This window comes from Ascidiella aspersa, chromosome 4 (genome assembly GCF_963924565.1).
Source record: "Ascidiella aspersa chromosome 4, kaAscAspe10.2, whole genome shotgun sequence".
NCBI classification, from domain to species: domain Eukaryota; kingdom Metazoa; phylum Chordata; class Ascidiacea; order Phlebobranchia; family Ascidiidae; genus Ascidiella; species Ascidiella aspersa.
Window position 1 is genome coordinate 18,547,615 of NC_139450.1, and position 21,774 is coordinate 18,569,388.

The 21,774-nt window shown below is 36.1% G+C and overlaps 2 protein-coding genes across 2 annotated transcripts in view; one reads left to right on the forward strand and one right to left on the reverse strand.

Annotated features, from left to right (window-relative positions):
- The first annotated feature begins 4,048 nt into the window (after nucleotides 1–4,048).
- On the forward strand, nucleotides 4,049–18,400 carry LOC146148533 (D-beta-hydroxybutyrate dehydrogenase, mitochondrial-like). Its single transcript, XM_083388061.1, has 8 exons — nucleotides 4,049–4,212; nucleotides 7,735–7,914; nucleotides 8,010–8,165; nucleotides 8,246–8,390; nucleotides 12,449–12,590; nucleotides 15,093–15,236; nucleotides 16,931–17,106; nucleotides 18,376–18,400. The coding sequence occupies exons 1-8, from the start codon at nucleotides 4,083–4,085 to the stop codon at nucleotides 18,398–18,400; spliced, it is 1,098 nt and encodes a 365-aa protein (XP_083244187.1). The 5' UTR covers nucleotides 4,049–4,082.
- Nucleotides 18,216–21,774, reverse strand: part of LOC146148534 (kinesin-like protein KIF3B) — a 30,827-nt gene continuing 27,268 nt past the window's right edge. Inside the window, exons 14-16 of the mRNA XM_083388531.1 lie at nucleotides 20,780–20,966; nucleotides 20,409–20,500; nucleotides 18,216–19,411 (exon numbers count right to left, since the gene is read on the reverse strand). Of these exons, the coding sequence (XP_083244657.1) occupies nucleotides 19,306–19,411; nucleotides 20,409–20,500; nucleotides 20,780–20,966 (385 nt within the window). The 3' untranslated portion in view covers nucleotides 18,216–19,305. The remainder of the gene's footprint in view (nucleotides 19,412–20,408; nucleotides 20,501–20,779; nucleotides 20,967–21,774) is intronic.

Consider the following 21,774-nt stretch of genomic DNA (forward strand, 5'->3'; position numbering starts at 1 on the left):
AAATTTTGAACATATCTTAGGTATATAAAAAATCGGTATCGGGTAACAGTTGACAAAATTGCAAAAAACCTGGTGACGGTCCAAAAATTTGATATCGGTCAATCTCTAATACCTTTTGAATAAATCAACCTATTTTGCCGCTTTTTTATGGGGCAAAACGAGCCCCTGGCAGGACAAAAGGGATCCCACCAATAAAAGAAAATTTAACTGCCTTGTTGTGTGAAAATGATGGATCAAGGATTTTTGTTGGGCTCATAAAAAATTTTCAGAGATATTTTCACAAGTTTCACAACGTGACGTCATAATTCAAGTAATGGTATCCTTATAAATAGCAAATATCTTACAAAAGTAGGACAAAACATACAAGAAAACCAAAATAGGATTATGCGTTAGTACATTGCAGTAATATAGAAGTTAAATGGTTAGAAATAGGCTGTACATAAACTGTGTAATATTGCTCTTATGCCATACCAAATCATAAGCATTAAAACAATTATTATCAACAAATTTTTTATGACATTTCTTGTTAAAATTTCTGATTGTTTGCCTTTACTGCAAAACTGATCTAGATATACTAAGTAATTTTATTCCTGTTCCTGTCTTACTGGAAATGTAATAAAAAAACAACAGGAAAGTTTAGGCTTGGTTACACTAGTAAAAAGGTTAGCGTTTGGGTTAGGGTGGCTCAAGTATTAATATAAAACAAAGAATATAATAATACTTCACCCACCCACACCCAAACGCTAACTCGCACTCTAACTCAAATTTTGTGCATTGATTTCATGAATGTGGTAGGATTCTAGACCAGCGCCTTTTACTGTACTATATACTTATATCAACATCCCCGAAACACACTTTCTCAACTCCGTGGTTTGTCCAAAACTTTTTCGTTGACAAAACATTTTTTCGACGATAGTCACGTTCAGTAAAGAAATATTAACGCTGCAATTTTCGTTGACGAGAAAAGTGGAGGGTCCGTTTTGCCCCCCTACTTCCCCTACTCCAAAAATTTGCACTGCGTCTGATATGCATTTAGCTAAACTTGGCGCGGGTAGTTTTTCACAGTGTAATAACTCAGATTATTATTATTATTATGCAACTACTAAGCCATTGTTGTTAACTATTCAGCACACACACTTTTTTATAGTAATTAATATTGGGTGGGGTCCTCTTTCAATATTGTACCTGTTGGTAAAAAGTAACGCAAAAATATAAAAAATTAAAGTTACGGTCTACAAATTACAATCATTTTTTAAATTGTTTTTAAAAACGCCGGGGGCATGTTTTAACTTTCTTAACATCCTAAAGACCTAAACGCCCCACAGATAAATATTTTTTCCCAACATATAAATATGTGCAAAACGACAATAAGTGCGACCTCTAGCGTAATTTATCATCTTAAAACCACAAAATAAAATTACAAAACACATTGCTAGTTTGCGATACATTAAAAATTAAAATACAAGTTTAAGGGTACTTATTTCCTGTGTACGCGCATTTTTGTACGGTGCGGAATCTTGCGGAAGGTTTAACGGACCTTATCAGTCAGGAGGGGGTTACCCCCATCTATTAAATACAAGCAAAGTTGAGTTGCTATTCGCGATATTGTACGTAAAAAGAAGGCGCTCCTTTAAAAATTAATTGTGTCTTCTGTGTTTCTTGTAGGTTGCCAATCGTTACATTGCTGGAAAGAAACATCCTTCTGCTGATCTTTTTTTGGATATCGCCCCCTCATAATTTTCGTAATTTTACGATTTTACCAAAGTAGACTTCTAAAAAATCATTTCTCGAAAATTTTCATATAAACAAGAAATTTTCATATAACAAGAGTGGACTGGTTTAAATAGTTGAGTTTGCGTTAAATTATATCTACAGCGATTTTGAAATTATTTGTGATAGGAACTACCGTTACGCACGAATTACTTTCGTCGTACATTTAAACAAGGTACTGCAGTTCAACAACGTTTGTTGTGATGTAGGCTACCATCAGTGTTGTAAACAAGTAATTTTACACGACTTTAGTCCCCGTCAAGTGATTTATAAAATGACTTAAGTCCATGTCAAGTATTTTTGAATAAATACCGAGTCAAGTCCCAGTTAAGTAATAATAAGAGCAACTCAATTCCTGTAAAAAATGCTTTAATGATACAAACATAAATTTTAACAGTACACAGAAGCATAAATTTAACACAACACGAGTTAAAATATTTTAGTTATAATCAAAAATCATTATTTTATTCATATTTAAATTCACAGTTTTAGGTTAACTCAAGTTAGTTTTATCAAACTCGAACCGGTTCTTCATGATTCAGTTTTGAAAAAACTTGCGACGACCTTGAGCTGACCTTTGAGCCGAAACTTTTAAATTGCTCAGAACCAAAACCGAAACTGGACCTCATTTTAAAAACATGTGTGAACCCTAAGCAAATATAAATGGGTAACTTTAATGGCTTGGTTTTGTTATGTTTTGTGTAATAAGATTTTTACAAACACCTTCGTTACGGCATAACTAAGTGTAAGTAGGCCTATACCAAGATCAGGTTGCCAATCTCCAGGAATATACAATCGTCTTCTTAAACTGCATTCCTGTATTTTCCTTGACTATAGTCTATACCAGGGTTGCAGTGTTGGAATTGGACTCGGCACTCGACGTATAGTCGGCTTATTTTGCTGGAGTCAGACTCGGTAATCGGGACCTGGGTAAAACTATGTAAGACTACCCGAGTCCGATGTGCGCATGTGCAGTACCAAATTATAATACCGAAAATGCCGAAAACGTAAATTGTAAGTATGGAATGGCATGCGGTAGAATATTTGCCAACCAAGCATTGTGGTGAATGAATTATATCTTACACCTTTGAGTAGATTGCGGAATATCTGCCTTGTTTTAGAAAGTTACGTTGATGGGTGAGTCGAACTCGATCGGGACTCGACAAAGTCGGCACATTTGGGCAGTTAAGCTCGGGACTCTGGTTCAATCTTTTGACTTGAATCGGACTCGGGTTATTTTTAATCCACTCCGCAGGCTTGGTTTTTAAATATGCTTTGTGACATAAATAGTAATGTTATTCAGAAAATCACATGGCCTGTGACTAAACGTTGTTGTCCAGTATAAATATAGCCTAAGTGTTTTTTTTATTCTGCAAACAATAGGTTCGTTAACAATTTTTACCTACAACAGTGGTTCTTAACCAGGGATCGATTGAATACCTGGGGTTCGACGAAGCTGTTTTAGGAGTTCGGTGAGAACGTCTCTGAAACATAAATGTCGTTGTTTCAAGCTAAATTCGAATATCGTTTATGACTCCTTTTAAATTAAAAAATAGCCAATTTAACTTATGTGAACGCCAGTTTATAATTTGATTATGTCAGGTTTTAGCTACATATTTGCGCATGGGTTCACGTAAGCATGCTAGACGAAATTTGGGGTTCGTCAAAAGCTTGCAGATTAACATGGCGGTTCGACAGGTTGCCAAAGGATATTGACCTAGGATATGTCATACTTAAACCTGCCGAGAAAAAAACTTGGTCAATTTTTTTACTTATTATATTACCATGTCATGAAGTAGACAACTTATACATTTTTTTAAAGGATTTTTTGGTTGCGCATATGTTACCGATAACTAATTATTAAAACATTTAAACATGTCCACTGCGTATTAAAACGCCCGAACTTGTTTTACTGGCCAATTTAATTACTATCACAACGTAATTAGAAACAGACGAACGTCAGAATCCTAAGTAGTTCCTGAAACATAAAGTGTTTACCCAAATTTAAGTATTACGCCAATTTATACCTATATCTAAAAATACTTAGACATGTATTTTTGTCATCAGAAAGTCAATTCTGACAGTTTGAAAAACTTTTCTTTAGATGATTTTGCAAAGTATATAATTATTATAAATTTGCAAAATTAAAAAGAAATAATTAATAGATAACGGTCCCGCATGATTAGGCGTAGGCCTACACAAAACAAACAGGCTAGCATGAGCCCATATTTGCAGACACGTTTGCTTTTCATGTTTTAAAGGTCAAACAACCCCTTGTAACAGTAGTTGTGTTACCGGGGATATCTAGAAACATGTTTTCAGGGTTCATTGCTAAAAGTGTACTCGTTGCATCTGTTTTAACTGCAATATTTAGTTTTCTGTTTCCTACTCTGTGCGAATGCCTAACATCCGTGTTCAATTTGCCGCAGACCTTTTTATCAGGTAGAATAGCGCTATTTTGTAAGTATTTTATTATCAAATTACATATTTCCTATTGTTTACTCGATTAGTGTTTAACTTTTAGCAAAACTAAAACACGATTTTTGAAGTGCGAAATGATTTTAATGATATTAAAGGTTGGTTCACAAACTAGACTCGTCTAGCGTTAACGTAAAATGTTTTTTTTTAAAACGCTTTCGGTTTGGTAAAGTTGAAATATTTTAACTTTGACGCTTTCGCTTAGAAGCGAGGAAATTTGGCGTTAACGCCGGTAACGCGTTATGTGTGAACTGGACGACGCCTAGCGTTTTGCGCCAAACGCTAACGCCAGAAGCAAAACGTGTCTGGTGTGAACAACCTTAAGCCATTTTGTGCCTACACAAGTAAATGCTATAAGGCACTAACTTATCGAGGTTATATGATAGGATTAAACAAAGGTTAGATAGAAGAGTTTAAGATAAGTTCTGTTCGGTCACTTTGGTTAGATACTTTTTAACACAAATAAATATTGTCTTGGAAAGTAAAATAAGTTTGTATGTTCCCAACCTAACTCGTGCGCAAAACTGTGACTATATTCATGTCACAATTCGGTTTTTCATAATTCTACGATCTAACGCGAAAATTATTTTATCTGGTTTATGTTTGAACAAATTCTGCATTAGAAGCAAATTGTGCATAAGAAGCACCCAACAAACTGTGATTTTCTAATTTTAATTACATAAAAGTTTCTTTTTTGAGCTAAGCGCGTTTTATTTGACATTTTAAACCTTACAAACCAAAACACAGTCTAGCGATAATTCCTGGCTTACATTTGAAAATCCGAGCGTTTTTAGAAGCCCTGGATTTGGGAGTTGGGGTCGGACTCGAGATTCGGGACTCGATGTATAGTCGGTTAATTTTGTCGGACTCGGGACTCGAGTAAGACTGCGCAAAACTACCATGCGCAGTGCCAAGCTTTGAACTGATATGGCCGCTAACTGTGAATTGTAATGGTGGAGTAGCATACGGCGGAATAATATTTTCACCATGGTTTATGGGTGGATAAATTATGCAATACCGCTTAGATTTAATTGCTAAACATTTACCTTATTTTAGTTATGTAAATGGGTAAAATACTGGCTAAATAGGCGGAGCCGGACTCCGGTCTAGACTAAATCGCAGATTTGTCCGGAGTCGGACTCGGGGGTGGACTCGGGTTGTTTTTAACCTGTAGCCCCTATTCCGAGCCTTGATTTCTCACCAGTCAAAACGCCTTGGAATTTGACCAAGTTACGTGTGCAAATTCCACTTTTGTCAAAGATATAATAAACATACGCCGTCAGTTGCAAAACCTAGGTTCACTAAATTGTTGTGCGAAACTTACAACGTGGGTAAGTGTCCGACCGCGCCTACAAACATGTAAACCGAATAGCTGAACTTGCAAAATACGGGCAGCTAATATGCAAATAATCATACCTGTAACCTTTCTACAAACTGGGCACGAAGCCGTTTTTCATAATAACTAGGTATTTTAACTCAATCAATTAAAAGCAATTAAAAATGGTATGCCAAAAAACAACTTTGCGCTCGGCTTGCTAGGTCTTCAGGTATGCTACCTACGACTTATTTAGAAAGTGTAACTTAAAGCCGTTGTAATTGGGAAAGTACATTAAAGTTCACAGACAGACAGTGCTTCATTCCTTTGTTGTGAGTAGAGTAGATCGCCACTATATGTTGTCAATCATCGTTTTACTTGATAAGTAAGCAAATTGTATTAATTTAAAAAGTTTGACACCCATGCCAAGAAGCTAATTGATTTAGCCGATTGTCAAGTTATACACTTTTGCAGAAATTGTTTCACAAATGATTTTAAATTTGTTTACTGTGCCGCAAGCCAAAAGACTTAAAAAAACACTGGTTTAGGGAAGTGTCTCCAACCTTTTTAATAAGCAACCCCAATTTAAATAAAATAAAATCAGAATTTACATTGCTACCCCATATTGTTTTCAGTCTTCCAGATAGGAACAAAAACTGGAACTAAGTAACCCGAGCAAATACGTGTAAATTATACACATTTCCAGAAAACTATGGCTACATGTGCACCAAAATGATATCTTTTAGGAAGTAAATTATAAATTTGAATTATGCACACGAACGAACACAACATTCCAATTTAATTTAACACTTACTTGCATTCAGTGCGGTGGTTGCACCTGCAATTGTAGGTATCCACCAGTTTAAAAAAAAAACTCCACTTTGCATAAGAATAACACCGTCAATTTCTATTTCTAAGCGACGATGTTTCGTTTTCAATATGCTCATTGCGCTGATTTTCGTTCAACAAACCCATGTGGTTAATAATGGAAACTATAGCAGTTTACTCACAAAATTGAACAGATTCGGGTTTTAATTGCATCGAAACCCAAAGTAGATATTTATTTGCTGAAATTTTTGTAACCTAGCAGCTCTTAAAAGCTAAAAACATCTATATATAGATAGTAGAAACAAAAGCTTGTTTTTGCTATCCACTCAGTCACGTTTATATCAGTGTGACGTCATTGTAAAGAAAAGAGTTATGGTGACCCCAGAAAACTTTTAGGCGACCACACTCGGGGTCGCGACCCACAGGTTGGAGACCACTGGTTTAGGGTACTATTTTAAATGAGTTAGATGTTTTTCATATGAGCTTCCGTTATGCTATTTGCTCTAATTTGGGGTTTTAGTCTTTCTATATGAGCTATTTTTATTCCGCTTCAATTTGATGTTTTGGAATTCAACCACATTGCATGAGTTCAGTCCTTTGTGTTTCTGATTCGGTTCTCATTGCAGAGGGTTGTGCCATATTTTTTACAGATTTAAACTTGATTCATGTGAAATTACATAATTCGGCGGTTTGACTGTTTTGTTGGAATTTGACTGTTTTGTTGTTGGACTGTTTTGCTTGTCTATTCCGATGCCGTGAGGTTGAATTTTGACAGGTGGAATGAAAAAAAAACTTACATTACATAAAATTCCCATGTAACGACCGCCTAGCGCCGTCCTGTTGTGCAACTTTTAAGGAGAAAGAAAGCATGTCAATTGAAACAACATTTTTTCTTGGTTGCCTATGCTGGTACTAATATAGCGCCTGGCATCTAATAAAATTAACTGCCAAAAATATCGCGTTTAGTCCATGGGAAATTATTTTCTATAGCCAGGACAATGGCAGTGGGCCAAGTTGAAATTCTATTCATACGAAGACTAATGCGACATAAAAGTCTATCTAAACAAAGATACATGTGTGAATGTGGAATTTCTGTACACGTTTAAGGTGTGACCCTATGCGTTCCATAAATTAAGAAATAAAACTTCTTTTCTTCGCGTACTTAGCCACCGCTGTACTACGTGTTTAAAATAAATCGGACCGAAATAAACACATGCTTTATGTCAAAATGTGGTAAACTAAGAAGACCATTAGTCATATAGGTTATAACAGTTAATCAAGGAGATAAGTCATCTTTCGAAGGTTTACATTTCTGATTGTAAAAAACTCGTATTTCGTTGTAGACATATGGAAGCATGTCATGTTTTGGGTACTATGCTTTTTTGGGACCCTCCTTCCGCTGGTGTTTCCCCGAGGAAGATTGGCGGCAAAAGGAAAATCAGTTCTAATTACCGGATGCGATACTGGATTTGGTTTAAAAGCGGCGAAGCAACTTCATGCCACTGGAATGCACGTTTTCGCTGGTACAAGTTGCTTGTCATACACTCCTTATGTTGACTTTTTATTTATTTTTTGCATTTTATTTAGAATATGTTTTTAACTTATGATTTTTATGAAGGCTGCTTATTTAAGGACAAATGCGGCGAAGGGGCAAAAGAGCTCTTGAATATACCGTCTGATCGCCTACATGTGATTCAGCTAGATGTAACCAGTGAAACACAGGTTAATCGAGCTGTTCTGTACGTAAAAACTCATCTACCTGCAGATCAGAATGGTAAGTATAAATTACTGCACGATGAGAAGGTTCCAATAGTTTTAGCAGAAGTTTGATTGATATTAATTTTAACGAAATAGGTTTATGGGGCATCATTAATAACGCGGGAACATCGGCCTTTGGAGAAGTCGAATGGTCATCCATTGATCTATACAAGAATGTTGCAGATGTCAACTTGTGGGGAGTAGTTCGCTGCACGAAGGCTTTCCTTCCTTTAATTCGCAGGTTAAGTACATTGCACATATTTTAGTCGAAGCAAAAATGTTTATGGCATGTTGTCATAACTTACGACTAGATGTAAATTGCACAGCAGCAGCCAATCTTCTGACAACTATAGCGATATTATTTCTGCATAGTAAGCCCGTTTATATGCTCGTTTCGCGGGCGGATTAGATGTAGGTTCAATCCGGATTGAAAAGAAATCCGTTCCAGTGTCGTAATTACATGGCGCGAAATTCAAGCCAGCTTGAGTGTACATTACAAACTGCACTGATATGCATTATTGCGTCCAGTAAACTTATGACGCACAACTGATTTTTCGGCTTAGGCTACTTCTTGCGGTAGCAATCTATTGCTGCTTGTTTGTTTTTATTGACCGAAAATTGAAAAAAAAACAAGAATTACTTGAGTTAGGTTTGCCGATTAAGTACGTTTTTGACTATATAGTGCTTCATTTTACCTGGCACACAGAATGTAAGTGCAGGAAAGTTAAGCTTATGTGTGCTGGTCAACGCTATATACAATGCAGAGTGAACTGATAGATTTATTTTTTTGAAACCGAAACAACTAGAACGCAATACAAATTTACCAAGAAAATTACAGTTGTTTGTTCCAGGATGCAGCGAAAGACCGTAAGGTATATCGAGTCAACTGCACCCTGTTTGTACAAAAGTTCATTCGAAAAAACAAAAAACATTTACCCAACACACTATAGTTAGTGATACACAAAAGGAAGGTAAAAGATGTACCAAACATGACTAATGAAAACTGTATTTGGCGCTGGCCTAGAATGCTACAACAGCGTTGAGAAGGCCTACCATGTCCTCTTTTAGGAGGATTTGTCCTCTTTTCTCAAGAAAACTGAATGGTCCTCCGAGGACGCTCAAATATGTTCAAATGTCCTCTTTTATCGCATTTCGATTTACTTACTTATACTTTTAACAAGAATTTTAGGCGAGACGTTGTATTTATTTCCAAAAATATACAACCCACATCTAAAAAGGCCCATTAATAAAGCAAAGGTATAAGTTTGGCAGGCCTAGTGTTATCACTGTATGGTAGGCTATGTTCTTATTTCTTACAGAAGCTTGTCTAGTTAGTCTATAAGAGCGGTTCTTAACCGGGGGGAGCATAGCAATTCTTAGGGGGGCGTTAAATTTTATAAGTTAAATTTTATGCAATGATTATAATGGTTTCTTTTGGGTTGTACACCACTCCTACAGCGCTGTAGAAACTCTTTTTTGCCAACTTTATTATTGAAACTGCAAATTTTTTTCATTTTTACCACAAAGTCTCTTTGAATGCCATTGTATGTTTTCATATCATCAAAGGTATAGCGGCCATATTTAATTACAATTTTGCTAACTTATAGATAAACAATAAAACTCTTCCACCGTTCGAACTATTTTTACCCATATTTTATATATGATAACAGACTAGCAACAGGGGAACTTAAACTATTTTGCGCGAATCGATAATGTTTTTTGCAATATTGCCGTTGCATTGCGTGTCGTCACATCTTTTGAAACACGATAACGCAATGTTTAATTTTTGCGCTTGACATTTTGATTTGCACTCGACATCACAGCCTTACAACTGTGGAGTAAATGCCCTCACAGCAACACGTTTGTCAAAATCAACACGTGCACGAGTTATTTGTTGTGTGCCCAATGCGAAAAGCCTCCTGAATTTACAGTTTACCGCCAATTCAACCAATTAAACTTAATTTTTTTCGCGCTTCGCGCGACCGACATGACACTTATTTTCAAGTTTTCTCAGTACCTGTATAATTGAAAATGCCGAATTGCTTTTCGTGTGGGGGGGGGAGGTGAAGCGCCGCAAGGCATAGGAAAATTACCAAAGGTGGGCGCGACTGGAAAAAGGTCAAGGACCACTGGTCTATACAAAGGTTAAGAACCACTGGTCTATAGAACGGCTAAGAACCACTGGTCTATGCTAAAAAAAGGTTAAGAACCACAGGCGTACAGGTGGTTTTCAGCAGATGCTTTCATTTTTCTTTATTATTCTTTAAATATAGACAACCATAAAGCAAAATAAGCTATAAATTATAACGCCGAAACTCTGTTTACTGATGAGCTACGCCAGAAGTATCCTTGTTTCAAAAAGGGACGTATTAATTTCGAAGCTGAATGTATTACTTGTGGATATGGCACGTTTCTCTCAAACAGTTCTACTTTCGTTTTACTTGCAGGCAAAAAAATGTCCTCTTTTTGGGTGCTGAAAATATGGTAGCCCTAACGTTGAGACAATTATTAAAGCAATGTAGGCTACAATATTTGGGTGAGGGTGGGCCAAGTATTACTATTTAAACCTACCCAAACCCGCATCCTAACCCAAATAATGTTCGATTTTGTGAATTCTAGACCAGCGCCTCTGAAATTAGTATCTAACAAGTGTAGGCTATGTAATATTCTTTCTTTATGCGCTAAACTTGTTTTGTTTACGACAAGCCGTTAGTGTTACGTCATAATGCCCCAAAAGTGGCGTGATGTTTACTGCCGCTGCGTTAAAGCAGGTCATTCTACATTAAACGTGGCAGTGAACAGGGTTGCCAGTTTGGATTTTTTAAAGCCAAATTTGTCCTCTTTGGATTTTATCTTTTCAAAAAAAATCCAAATGAAATTTGGCTTTTTTAGGCGTTTTTCGTTTTATTCCAAAATGTCACGAGTGTTACGTTAAGAAGAGATCAAACTAACACAAAAAGAGAAAAATTGCTAAGAAAAATTTGCGAAAACAAAAAAAATTGCCAAGAAAAAATTCCAAAAAGAGAAAACAATAAAGAAAATTTGCCACAAAAAGAGAAATTCAATGTACCAGCATGACCATTTATTGCATTTTTTTTTATTTAAGGAAAAACAAAGGCTTATTAGAGTTTGTATTAGATTTGGCTTTTTTTGGCCTTTTTTTAGAGTAAGTTTGGCTTTTTTTATTTTTTTCATCTGGCAACCCTGGCAGTGAAAACACGTGTGTTTTTATGTGCAAATGAAAACCCAAGATGAAAGCTAACTAAAAGCAGGGGGTCGAACCGGAACCGAACCGGAACTTTATGAACCGGTTTTGGGTCAATTTTTTCTGAACCGTAACCGAACCTGAACCGTTTCATGTAAGATTTTAAGAGCCTAACCGGAACTGAACCGAATAATTTGAAAGTACCTGAACCTTAACCGAATCCGAACCTGTAAACAAAAGCGGTTCGCTCCAGCATGACGTCATAACTTCTATTTTACAGAGTCAAGTTACGTCATGTTCGAAATTTTATAAAAAAAATATGAATATTGAATAAAAAAATCGTTCATTTTTTATTTTTTAAATATTTCAATATTGAGTTGCTGTTTTTTAAATAAGTCACGGAACTTAGATTAAATGACTTACAATTCAAACTTTATTCTCTACATTTATTGACCCACATTTTGAGATTTAACGCAAATTATATTGTATCTGAACCGGAACTTTATGAACCGGTTTTGAAATAACAATGTTCGAACCGGAGCTGAACCGGAACTTTTAAATTGCTTGAAACCGAAACCGGAACTGAACCGGATTCCAAAAAAATCCTTGAACCCGAACCGAACCTGAACCGGAATAGTCAAACGGTTCGACTCCCTGACTAAAAGTTAACACTTCTGGGTATTTAGACTGGAAAGTGTTCAAGTAGTGCCAAAATAGCGGGCACATTATTTGTGTTCGTGACAGCCTCCATTTTCCTTACGATTAAAATAAGACTAACTACCACACTAGATATACTTTAGCAGCCTAGCCAGTGCAAAAATTGCTGTTCTCCCTAGTCAAACACCAGCAACTATACGTTTGACTTCGGAAATAGGCCTACTCTACCTCACACTTTGCTGTCGAAACCGTTAAAAATAATTAAACTTCTCGCGTTTCGGCCGTCGGCGAAACGAACAGATTAAGCGGCGAACGGATTGAAAACTACTTCTTTTGACCGATTAAAAAACGAGAGAAAATTAATTAACGAAATAAATTCGAATCCGGCTTAAACGTGCATATTAACGGGCTTATTGATTGCGTTTTCTATTTTTTAGGCGAAAGGGGCGGATTGTAAACATGGCGAGCGGTTTGGCGCGCATGACAGCCCCATCTAGATCGGTATACTGCTTGCCTAAGTTTGCCATCGAAGGTTTCTCGGATTGCCTTCGATACGAGATGAAGCGCTGGGGCGTTAAGGTTAGTTCATTTTAGAATTATTACTATACTGCATTGACAGGGGCGGATCTAGAAGGGGGGGGGCGATATGGCCATGCCCCCCCCCCCCCCCAAACTAAAAAAGATGTACATTTTTTTTTACTTTATAGGCAGCTTATTTTCGCGGTTCCTTAGGAAGTATGGCCTATTTTCGCCAAAATAAGACATATTTTTACGCTTTGTAGTGGTGTACGAGCTTATGGCGCCATATAATGAATATATCAAAAAAAAATTAAAATTCGTTTCGCGCACTCGCGCAAAGCGGCGTTTTTCAGATTTGCAGAGACGGCTTAAGTGACCGTACGCTGACCTCGACTATATAATAACTAACTTAAATCCAAGTACAATTAAAAGCTTTTTTGTTGTTAATGCAAATCTGTATCAGAACCAGCCTGCCAATATACTTCATCCGGCCCGCCGCCTCTTTGACAAATTAGACACGAGTCCATTTTAAATACTTTTTGACTATTTTAAGTGTGCAAATGCGAAAAATGTTCGCGCTTCGCGCTAATGATCTTTATACATCCAGTGTGTTTACGTTTTGATGCTCTTTTTGAACTAGATCAGCGCTTCTTCACTGTTTCGCCGTGAAAAGCTGCCAAGTGCTTCGCGGACAAACGGAAAACGTATTGAAACATAATCGACAAATATTTTTTACCCATTTTTTTAAATGTAACAAAAACAAGAAATTTAAAAGAAATACCGGTATACCAAAAAAATCTCAAAGTAGTTTTATTACACTTTTTTAATAGTAGTAGGGGGATGACGACGTGTGGACTCGAATTTTAAACCAAGTATACGCTTTTTTCAGCGAATTTGCGCCACGACTTTACTGCCTCCTTAAAAGTAATTATAAACACGTTTTAAAAGTGCAAAAAAATCCGAGGCCCACCTGATTCACAATTGTTATAAAGTTGTAATACCATAAAATATCATTTAACATATGTTTGTGCGGCCCGCAGAGTGTCATGAAAGAACCACAGCTGACAGCAGCAGACAACGCTATGGTTTTATTGCGACGTGGCCTCGGCGCTTTTCGGTGGCATGTGCGGTTGCCCTCGCCTTTTCGGGAAAAAGCAAGATGTGTAGACAATAGACATGGTAGCGTCTTTCAGCGATATTCTTCATACCGGGTCAAACTAGGAAACCGGCCCACTGTAGAGGCTAACCTTATTACTTTTTCGTGCTTTCAAAAGGTCTGTTTTTCGCGTTATTTTACAGGAGTATGTTTATTCGGCCAGCCGATGTTATTTTTACCTGAATTATGACGTCACGCAATGGTATACTTTTGTGACGTCATATCTGAAAAAATTGTGACGTCATATCTGAAAAAAATCCCTGGCCCTCCCCAAACTGAAATCCTAGATCCGCGCCTGTGCATTGACAAAAAAGCGTAAAATAAAAACTACATCAACACTTTTGGCCCTATTTGATTTTATATGCCCATGACCTATGCATTTAAATTGTTTTAATTGATGCGATCGAATCATCCGCAAACTCTAAATAAATGTCTCTTTAAACAAACATAATGTCATTATGAGCTCGTTAAAGCGTAACCGGGAAAGTGTAATTTTATGTCATATCAGTTCTTACATTTTATGTGTGACGTGACTTCAAATAGGTTTTAAATAAGCTGTAAACAATCAACAGGGCGTGTGCTTTTGACTTTATTTTGGAATCCGTTGGTTATTAAATTGTAGCTAACGCGAAGATACTTACTCGAAGCTATCACATAAGTATGTAAAACATGTACACGAGTAACAAACAACGGCAAAAACGTACGCAAGGAAAGGGCAATAGTATGCTTCGTCATCTGCAGTTTGGTAACTCGAGTGTGACATTAATTAGGTCACCCTCGAGCTGTTACACGCCAGCAATTAGGCTGAAGGGAAATGCGATGTTGTAAACTTGGACCACGCTGACTAAGGAGTGAAAACTTCCTTTAACATTTATTTAAATATTTATGTTACCGACTTATTTGACCAGCTTATGATAAAAATATTTTCTATTGCATAAAAGCGATGGGTTGATTGTCACAAAAAGATAAATTGAAGTCTACACTCCTACAGCGTGTAGGTATATTTAAGGTCCTATAGGCTAATATTGTACGTTTGATAGTAGATTAACATCATCGCCGGAATAAAACACAGTTCGGAATAAGGGGAGTAAATCGTCGCAGAACAATAGAAGGGGTGATAATAATTGGCAAAAACTACGCTAAAATATTGCATACACTATTAAATATTGTGTAATAAATAAATTACACCAACTGAAAATCTTTTACATATTTCACTAAAGAGTCGATCATTTTACACTCAGTAAAATTCTACAAGGTATATGGGTTATACATTTGCTCTTTAAAATTTATTTGTCTCACTGTTTTTGTGTAATTCTTTCATTTTTTTTGTATTTCTTGTCTGTGCTTATTTCTTCATTGCATTTAATAGTTTTATTACATCAGTTTTGTCGTAATGGTATTCGAAGGTTTCCATTATCGAGCCTGGAAACTACATTGCCGGCACTAACATTTTTACAAAGGAGAGTGTTAAACTGATAAGCGATAAGATGTGGTCCGGAATGTCGGATGAGGTGAAGGAGGATTACGGAAAACAACTGTTTGACGCAAGAGTAAGTATCAATCACTTATAACATCTGTGCAATCACATACTTTTAAAGTCACATATAACAATAATTAATCCAACATTTGAATATTTATTGCAAACCTGTTTTTTACCAGCTTTACAATGTAACTGCAACATTTATAGCGCTGCGCACGAATCTTGTATTTTCGACTTTTCGTTGATTCTGTTTTGCACATATTTGTCAAAGGTATGCACATAGCATTGCATGTTTTCATTCTATTAAAAATGCACCTTGCAGTGTGATCGAAATGATAACAAAAAATTATTTTTAGAATTTTTTGCCAACCTAAACTAAAAATTAACCTAAATTTAAAAAATGAAATTAGAATTTTTGCCAACATAGATTAATGATAAAAGTATTCCGTTTCCCCAAGTATTTTTTTTACACCTTTCCTATATTTGACAACAGGGTAGTGCCAGGGGCAATTTACCGTTTGCGCAAAAATAAGATAAACGCAATGTATAATCTTTCGGCAGGGGTTCTTAAACTGGGGTCCGTGAATTAGTTTTAGGGGGTCCATGAAGGCCTAATTAAAGAACTAGTGTGTACTTAAGAAGTAATTAATTTTTTCAAGAAAAGACTTTAATTAAAAATTAAACGGTTTTGCACTGGATGTACAGTTGGACTCCATTTAACTTTCAGACTCCATTTAAAAAAAATTCGGACCGAAATAAACAGAGTTATGAAATCTATTTGTATTGTGACGTAATTTTGGAACATTTCTTGCCTACCGGGATCCATGCAGAGCCAAAAAAAAAAATTTAGAGGTCCGCGGTAAAAAAAGTTTAAGAACCCCTGTCTTTCGGGCTTAGCGCGATTTTTTTCCGTGACTAGGGATGTCCGATAATATCGGATCGGAGCCGATACCCGATCCCAAGTAATAGTATCGGTACTCGTCCGATACTAGGTTGGTATCGGTGCCGATCCGATACCAAATTAACATAGAAATATTAGCCATGGTCGGGATTTAACGCAGTTACTATTACTACAATAAAATTTAATATTATCAAACAATAGTACGTGAACAACTGGATGTAACTAAACTAACGATAAAGCAACTTTTGGTCTATTAACCCGGAAAAGTGCCGCTGAACTATTCAATTTTTTTTGTTTGTTTTTAAGTTAGTAATGACATCATTCTGCATCGGTTCGCGAAACTTTATGTCTAAAATAATGGGTATTGGAATAAAATGACCAGTATTGCACATCCCTACAGGTGACTATACATACGGCCTTGCATTTGTGGAGTTAATGGCACTAACACAAATATGTTCGTAGAAATCATCCTAAAAACGCCATATTTATTAAGTATTGGTACGAGCAATGTGCAATTCAGTGTGTCTAATTCATCATGCCTCCTAAATTAAAATTAAACCAAACAAACATTTATTTGGCGCGCCTCTCGCGTTTTAAGCTTTGGCGTCACTGTTTTTATGTGGTCTAACTTATGTTATCGGCGAATACCGCCTTACTTTTAGTTTGTTATTTATTTAATACCTGAAGGGGGCGCTAGGCACAGGACAATTGCAAAAAAGGGATGCAATAGAAAAAAGGTAAAGAATCTAAATCCAAAATGTTGTTTAATCCATAGAACACATTTTGTCATAAAGTTAAATATCTTAAAACTGAATTTGTATTATTTAACACACAGTCACTGATAATTATAAAATATTATATAGATTGCAGAAATGGTTACGTATTGTAGCCTTGGGATGAACGACCTGAGTCCTGTGTTAAACGCATACGAAGATGCTTTGCTGAGCAGACACCCTCGTGTTCGCTACCAAGCGATGTCAGCATATTGGTCGATTAGATCTTTCATCTTTACGCATTTCCCTGCGTCGGTTGCTGACTAGTAAGTTAATTTACAAAAATCACAAATGTTAACTGTTTTTGTTATATATAAGCAGCATATAGAGGCAGGGGCGCCCGCAGAAAATTTTCCAGGGGGGGGGAGACAAAACGGATCAATCCCTTACTTTTCTCGTGAACAAAAATTGCCAGCGTCAAATATTGTTTACTGAACAGTGACCATCGTCGAAAAGACGTTTGTGGACAAAAATCAGGCTGATTCGATTTTGAACAAACCAGGGAGGGGGAAAATGTGTTTAGGGGATGTTGATATAAGGATAGTGCAATAAAATTATATGTTTGCTACTAAAGTTACTTTGGTAAGTAGTTTGTAGATAAGGGTCTGTTTATTAATCCGAGACAATTGGACTTTTTAAGTTAAGAGATTTTAAAGACATGAGGTTTTCTTGCAAACAATCAGAAATTTTAACAAAATCTGTTGTAAAAAGGTGGATTGATAATTGTTTTAAATTTCAAGAAAAACAAATCCAAGTCGGATTAAAATGCTTGGTGAGCCAGATCTGGCCCGCGGGCGTATTTTGCCTAGCTCTGCCTTAAGGGGTTCGTTTTGCCCCGCCTTTCTCCACAATTTACCTTAATTATTATACTTAAAAACAATAAAAATAATCGCATTTTGAAATTCCAGGGGGGGGACAAGTGCCCCCCCCCCCCCCCCCTTGCGCCCTCGTGGGGGCGCCCATGTATAGAGGACAGCGTCTAAACAAGTTTAGATGCAAATTTGATCGATACTTTTCGGAATATCGCCACTCGCACGGAACATTTATCCATCTTGAAAGTTAAACATGATAAATGCATTGTATGCCTATTGGGCTTCGCTGGAACATTTCGCGTTGTTGTGTAATGTGGGATAATGATCGTGTGCTTAAGGTGTTACGCCTCCTTCTAAATTAAACATTTGTCAATTTTAGCCAAACAAGAGCAATTTTATTTCGCTTGGCAAACAGAAAATTTATTAAGGTTACTTGTATCATGGCGTAACGTGAAGAGGTAACTCGGTGAGGTCTTAACTGAAAAATCTCATGCTTTTGCATTTAAAAGCAAAATAGTCGTAAACAACTTTCTAACTAAATATTTAAAATTAAAGGACACAAGAGAAATATACTATTGTATTCGATTATTTACGTAACTCTTTTTATCAATAAAATAAAGGTAACACACAGCGATTGGTGCTAATTGATCTAACATAAATAAAAAGCTTAAAATCTGATATTGCAAACTAGGAATTAACAAGTGTTTTATGTTTGTTTTTCAGCTTGTACATATACAGAAAGATGTAAACTACTAACCGAAATTCTCAACGAACGACGAACTAACTCAAACATTGTACAGTGGATGTTTCGGTATAAATAAACAATATAATTATTGACTATATGGGGATGTGCTTTCGAATTGGCGTGGACGCAAGCCGCAGTTATACGTAAACATACTCATAAGGTAGCATACATAAGCACTGGGCTTGCCTAAAACAATGTGGATAAAAACGAAAACACATCGAAAAAAGTAAAACGTTTTTGGTGCGAAACAATCCTTAGTAAACATACAGAGTAACAACTAACAATAGCACAATAGGAATTTATATAGTTATTTATTATTTATAGTGGTGTAAAAAAACTCTTGATGTTTAATAAAAAATACTGATTAGAGAAACGGAGCAAAACAGTGTGCAATGCATCACAGTGTAATGGTGACATAAATTGAAAATCTACCTCTAAGGTGTCGCATCGAAAGAAACTTTATATAAACAGTACAGCGGAGGCCTTCGGGGGGCTTAAGGGGGAATCAAGTAAAGACTATCGAAACTACAACTTGGCATCAGGTTTCAGAAATTATCATAAAACATAAATAGAAAATTGACGACCAAAATAAAACCATATCGTAAACGGGGGTAAGTTTTGACAATTGTATTGCAAAAGTCAGGAAATACAATTTATATAGATGTAGCTTTTTGTGAAAAATGTATGTTGGCCTCTGACCACTTAAACTCGTTGCGCGATCCCAAGTAAGGAAAAGGAAAACCCAGGTCTAAATATGTAAATATTATTGGCGATATACCAACAAAGCTTTATTAAACTTATATAGTGGTGCGAAAGCTTGTCTATGAAATGAAAGATACTATTTACTCAACAGAAACCGTTGAGTAAATACTGGCAGTAGGAAAAGTGTCAATAAAGTCAAATGGTTGTCACTTGGGCACCAACCCTCGAGAGGAAGGATACATCTCAGTCGATCCGCGAGTGATTGAAGCACCGCCCTTGCTCGATTTCACTCGCGACCGTGCTGATTTTGCCCTAGAAAAAACATTACTTTAATATACCAAAGTAGACGATAAAGTTCTCAACCTTTTTCATACCAATGATCCCTTAAACCTCTATTTAAACGCAATCTTCCTAAGAAAATAGCACCTGCAAATACCCTATAAATATGTCAAAACGAAGAGAGTATACCCTTTTAAGAAACGTACGCTATACTACAGTATCACCAAATTATTAGTAATCAACTCGGTGAATACTATTTAATGAAAACAATATATGCTGTCGTAGAAAATTATAGAGGACACACATAGCGCATTGTCGCCTGATAATTAGGAACTGTACACTTCAGTTAGAAGTTTTGTTTGGCTTCTTATAACAAGCTTAGATTTTGAATTGGGTTCAGCACAGAACTTGCTCTAATATGCATATGTACGCGAATTTCACAGCCAACTATAATGTGTTTTTTTGTCTAATTGGATTTATTGCATACAATCTAGTTATGCCTATACCATGGTGTGTTTTACCCTTAATTCAACTACAACTGAAAAAATGATTATTCAGTTACATTGTATGGTTTCGGCACATTTTTGGTATTTAGGAGTTTATGTGACGTATTGGGCAAAGAAGCACTTTGCTCGATATAATAGATAATTGTGAAAAACATCAATATTATTTCAAGCAAGTTTTACGAGCATTGACCCCAGAGCTGTATAGAATTTTCGTTCAGCTAAAAGTCATTGTTTCAGCGAATCGACACGTGCATAAAAAAGCAGTGTGTTGCCCTTGTCGTAACAAAATAATTACCAAAAAAGAGATTTCAATCATTGATACACACACTGACGATAAAAAAACATGATTTTATTCAGGAATACCCAATTCCCTCCTTGAAACGTAAAATCCAACTTAGGGAGGCTTTCCCCTGGTGAAAACCTCAGTATAAACTATTAGCAAATTGAATTTTTACACAATGGTTCGTTTTTCTTTATTCGCTACCCAGGAAATTATATTGGTTTACACGAAACAGCAAACTAACCTTGGTTTTACTTTATTGGATATCTGAATAGTGCTGGCGTCCAGTTGAATGTCATCTTCATCTTGAAGGGCAGCGTCCAAAGCAGCTTGAACCTAGATGAGTTATATACAATAGTTATGAATGTGTAGTTATAACACATCAAAGAACATTGCTATGAGTTCTTCCTAAATCAGTTACAATAACACAATATAATAAACTTTATTGCCTACGCAGGTGTAGGTAGCTAGAAATGATGTAGTAATTCGCACAAATTTTATTATTTTTACACAATCCGCCATCATTAACATAGATTTAGCAATATCAGCAGGAAGTAAAAACTGAATATATTTTGCCTACAGAAAGTCAATTCAAAGTCTTTGACAAACACGTACTCTTGGTGCAATAGCTGGTCCATGGTAGTCGCTGGTGGTCCTGGTGGGCAAGTCCAGCTCTAACGTAACAATGTTTTCAGAACGATAACGGGGGTTCATGTCAATTGCTGCTGCCATTTTTGCATATTGTGAAACCGGTCTTTGTGATCCAGAATGTGCGCTCTGGGGTCGCTTCATCATTGTTTGGCTAAAGTAAATATGTTAATTTTAACAGTACTGTTTTTCAAGCTTTTTGAGTAGGGCTAATAATAATTTTTGATAGGATGTTATAAATTAACCGTACATTTGTAGTAATATATATATATATATATATATATATATAGGTTACTGCAATTTACTTGAGTAAATGAGTCAATGAATTGACTTAAATACACTTAGGTCAGTATTTAAAAATTATCTGACTCAACTTAAGTCTTTTCGGCAAAATGGATTGACTTTTGACTTAAGTCTTTCAGACCAATGACTTGCCTTGAAGTCAAATGTTTTCATCAAATATTTTTTTGTAACATTGTTTAGTTTTATCTAAATTTTTTTGAAAATAAGGTTTTCTCGCTATGTTTTGCTGTTTGCTTATTAAAATATGGCTCCAGATCCGTAAGTCAGTGGTTCCCAAACTTTTTTATTCCGTGGCCCAATTTTTTTACAGAACAGATCTTGGCACATCGTTTTTTCCACCTCTAGTGATGACTAGTGCATATTGAATAACAAAAGTTTTCCAATATTATAAACATTTTTTTCTTTGAAACAATTTGTCTAACAACAAATAAAGCTTGAAGTTTCAGACAGTCTGTTGAAGTTAAAACAACTCGGACGCACAATTTTGACGTCACAAGACATTATAGATATGCCAACAACTATTTTAGTAAAACAAAAGTATAATTGCAATATTTCCAAATAGCTCTATTGCCCACTTAAAATAGTCTGATTGATGACCCACTGCTGGGCCATGGCCGACAGTTTAGGAACCAATGGGATAAGTTAACGAATTTTTACAA

Excerpts from the sequence above, each read along its gene's own strand:
- LOC146148533 (XM_083388061.1), top strand. The coding sequence starts at position 4,083 with ATGTTTTCAGGGTTCATTGCTAAAAGTGTACTCGTTGCATCTGTTTTA. Across the intron at positions 4,213-7,734 it reads GCCGCAGACCTTTTTATCAG|ACATATGGAAGCATGTCATG; the intron begins GTAGAATAGCGC and ends ATTTCGTTGTAG. Across the intron at positions 15,237-16,930 it reads AACAACTGTTTGACGCAAGA|ATTGCAGAAATGGTTACGTA; the intron begins GTAAGTATCAAT and ends AATATTATATAG.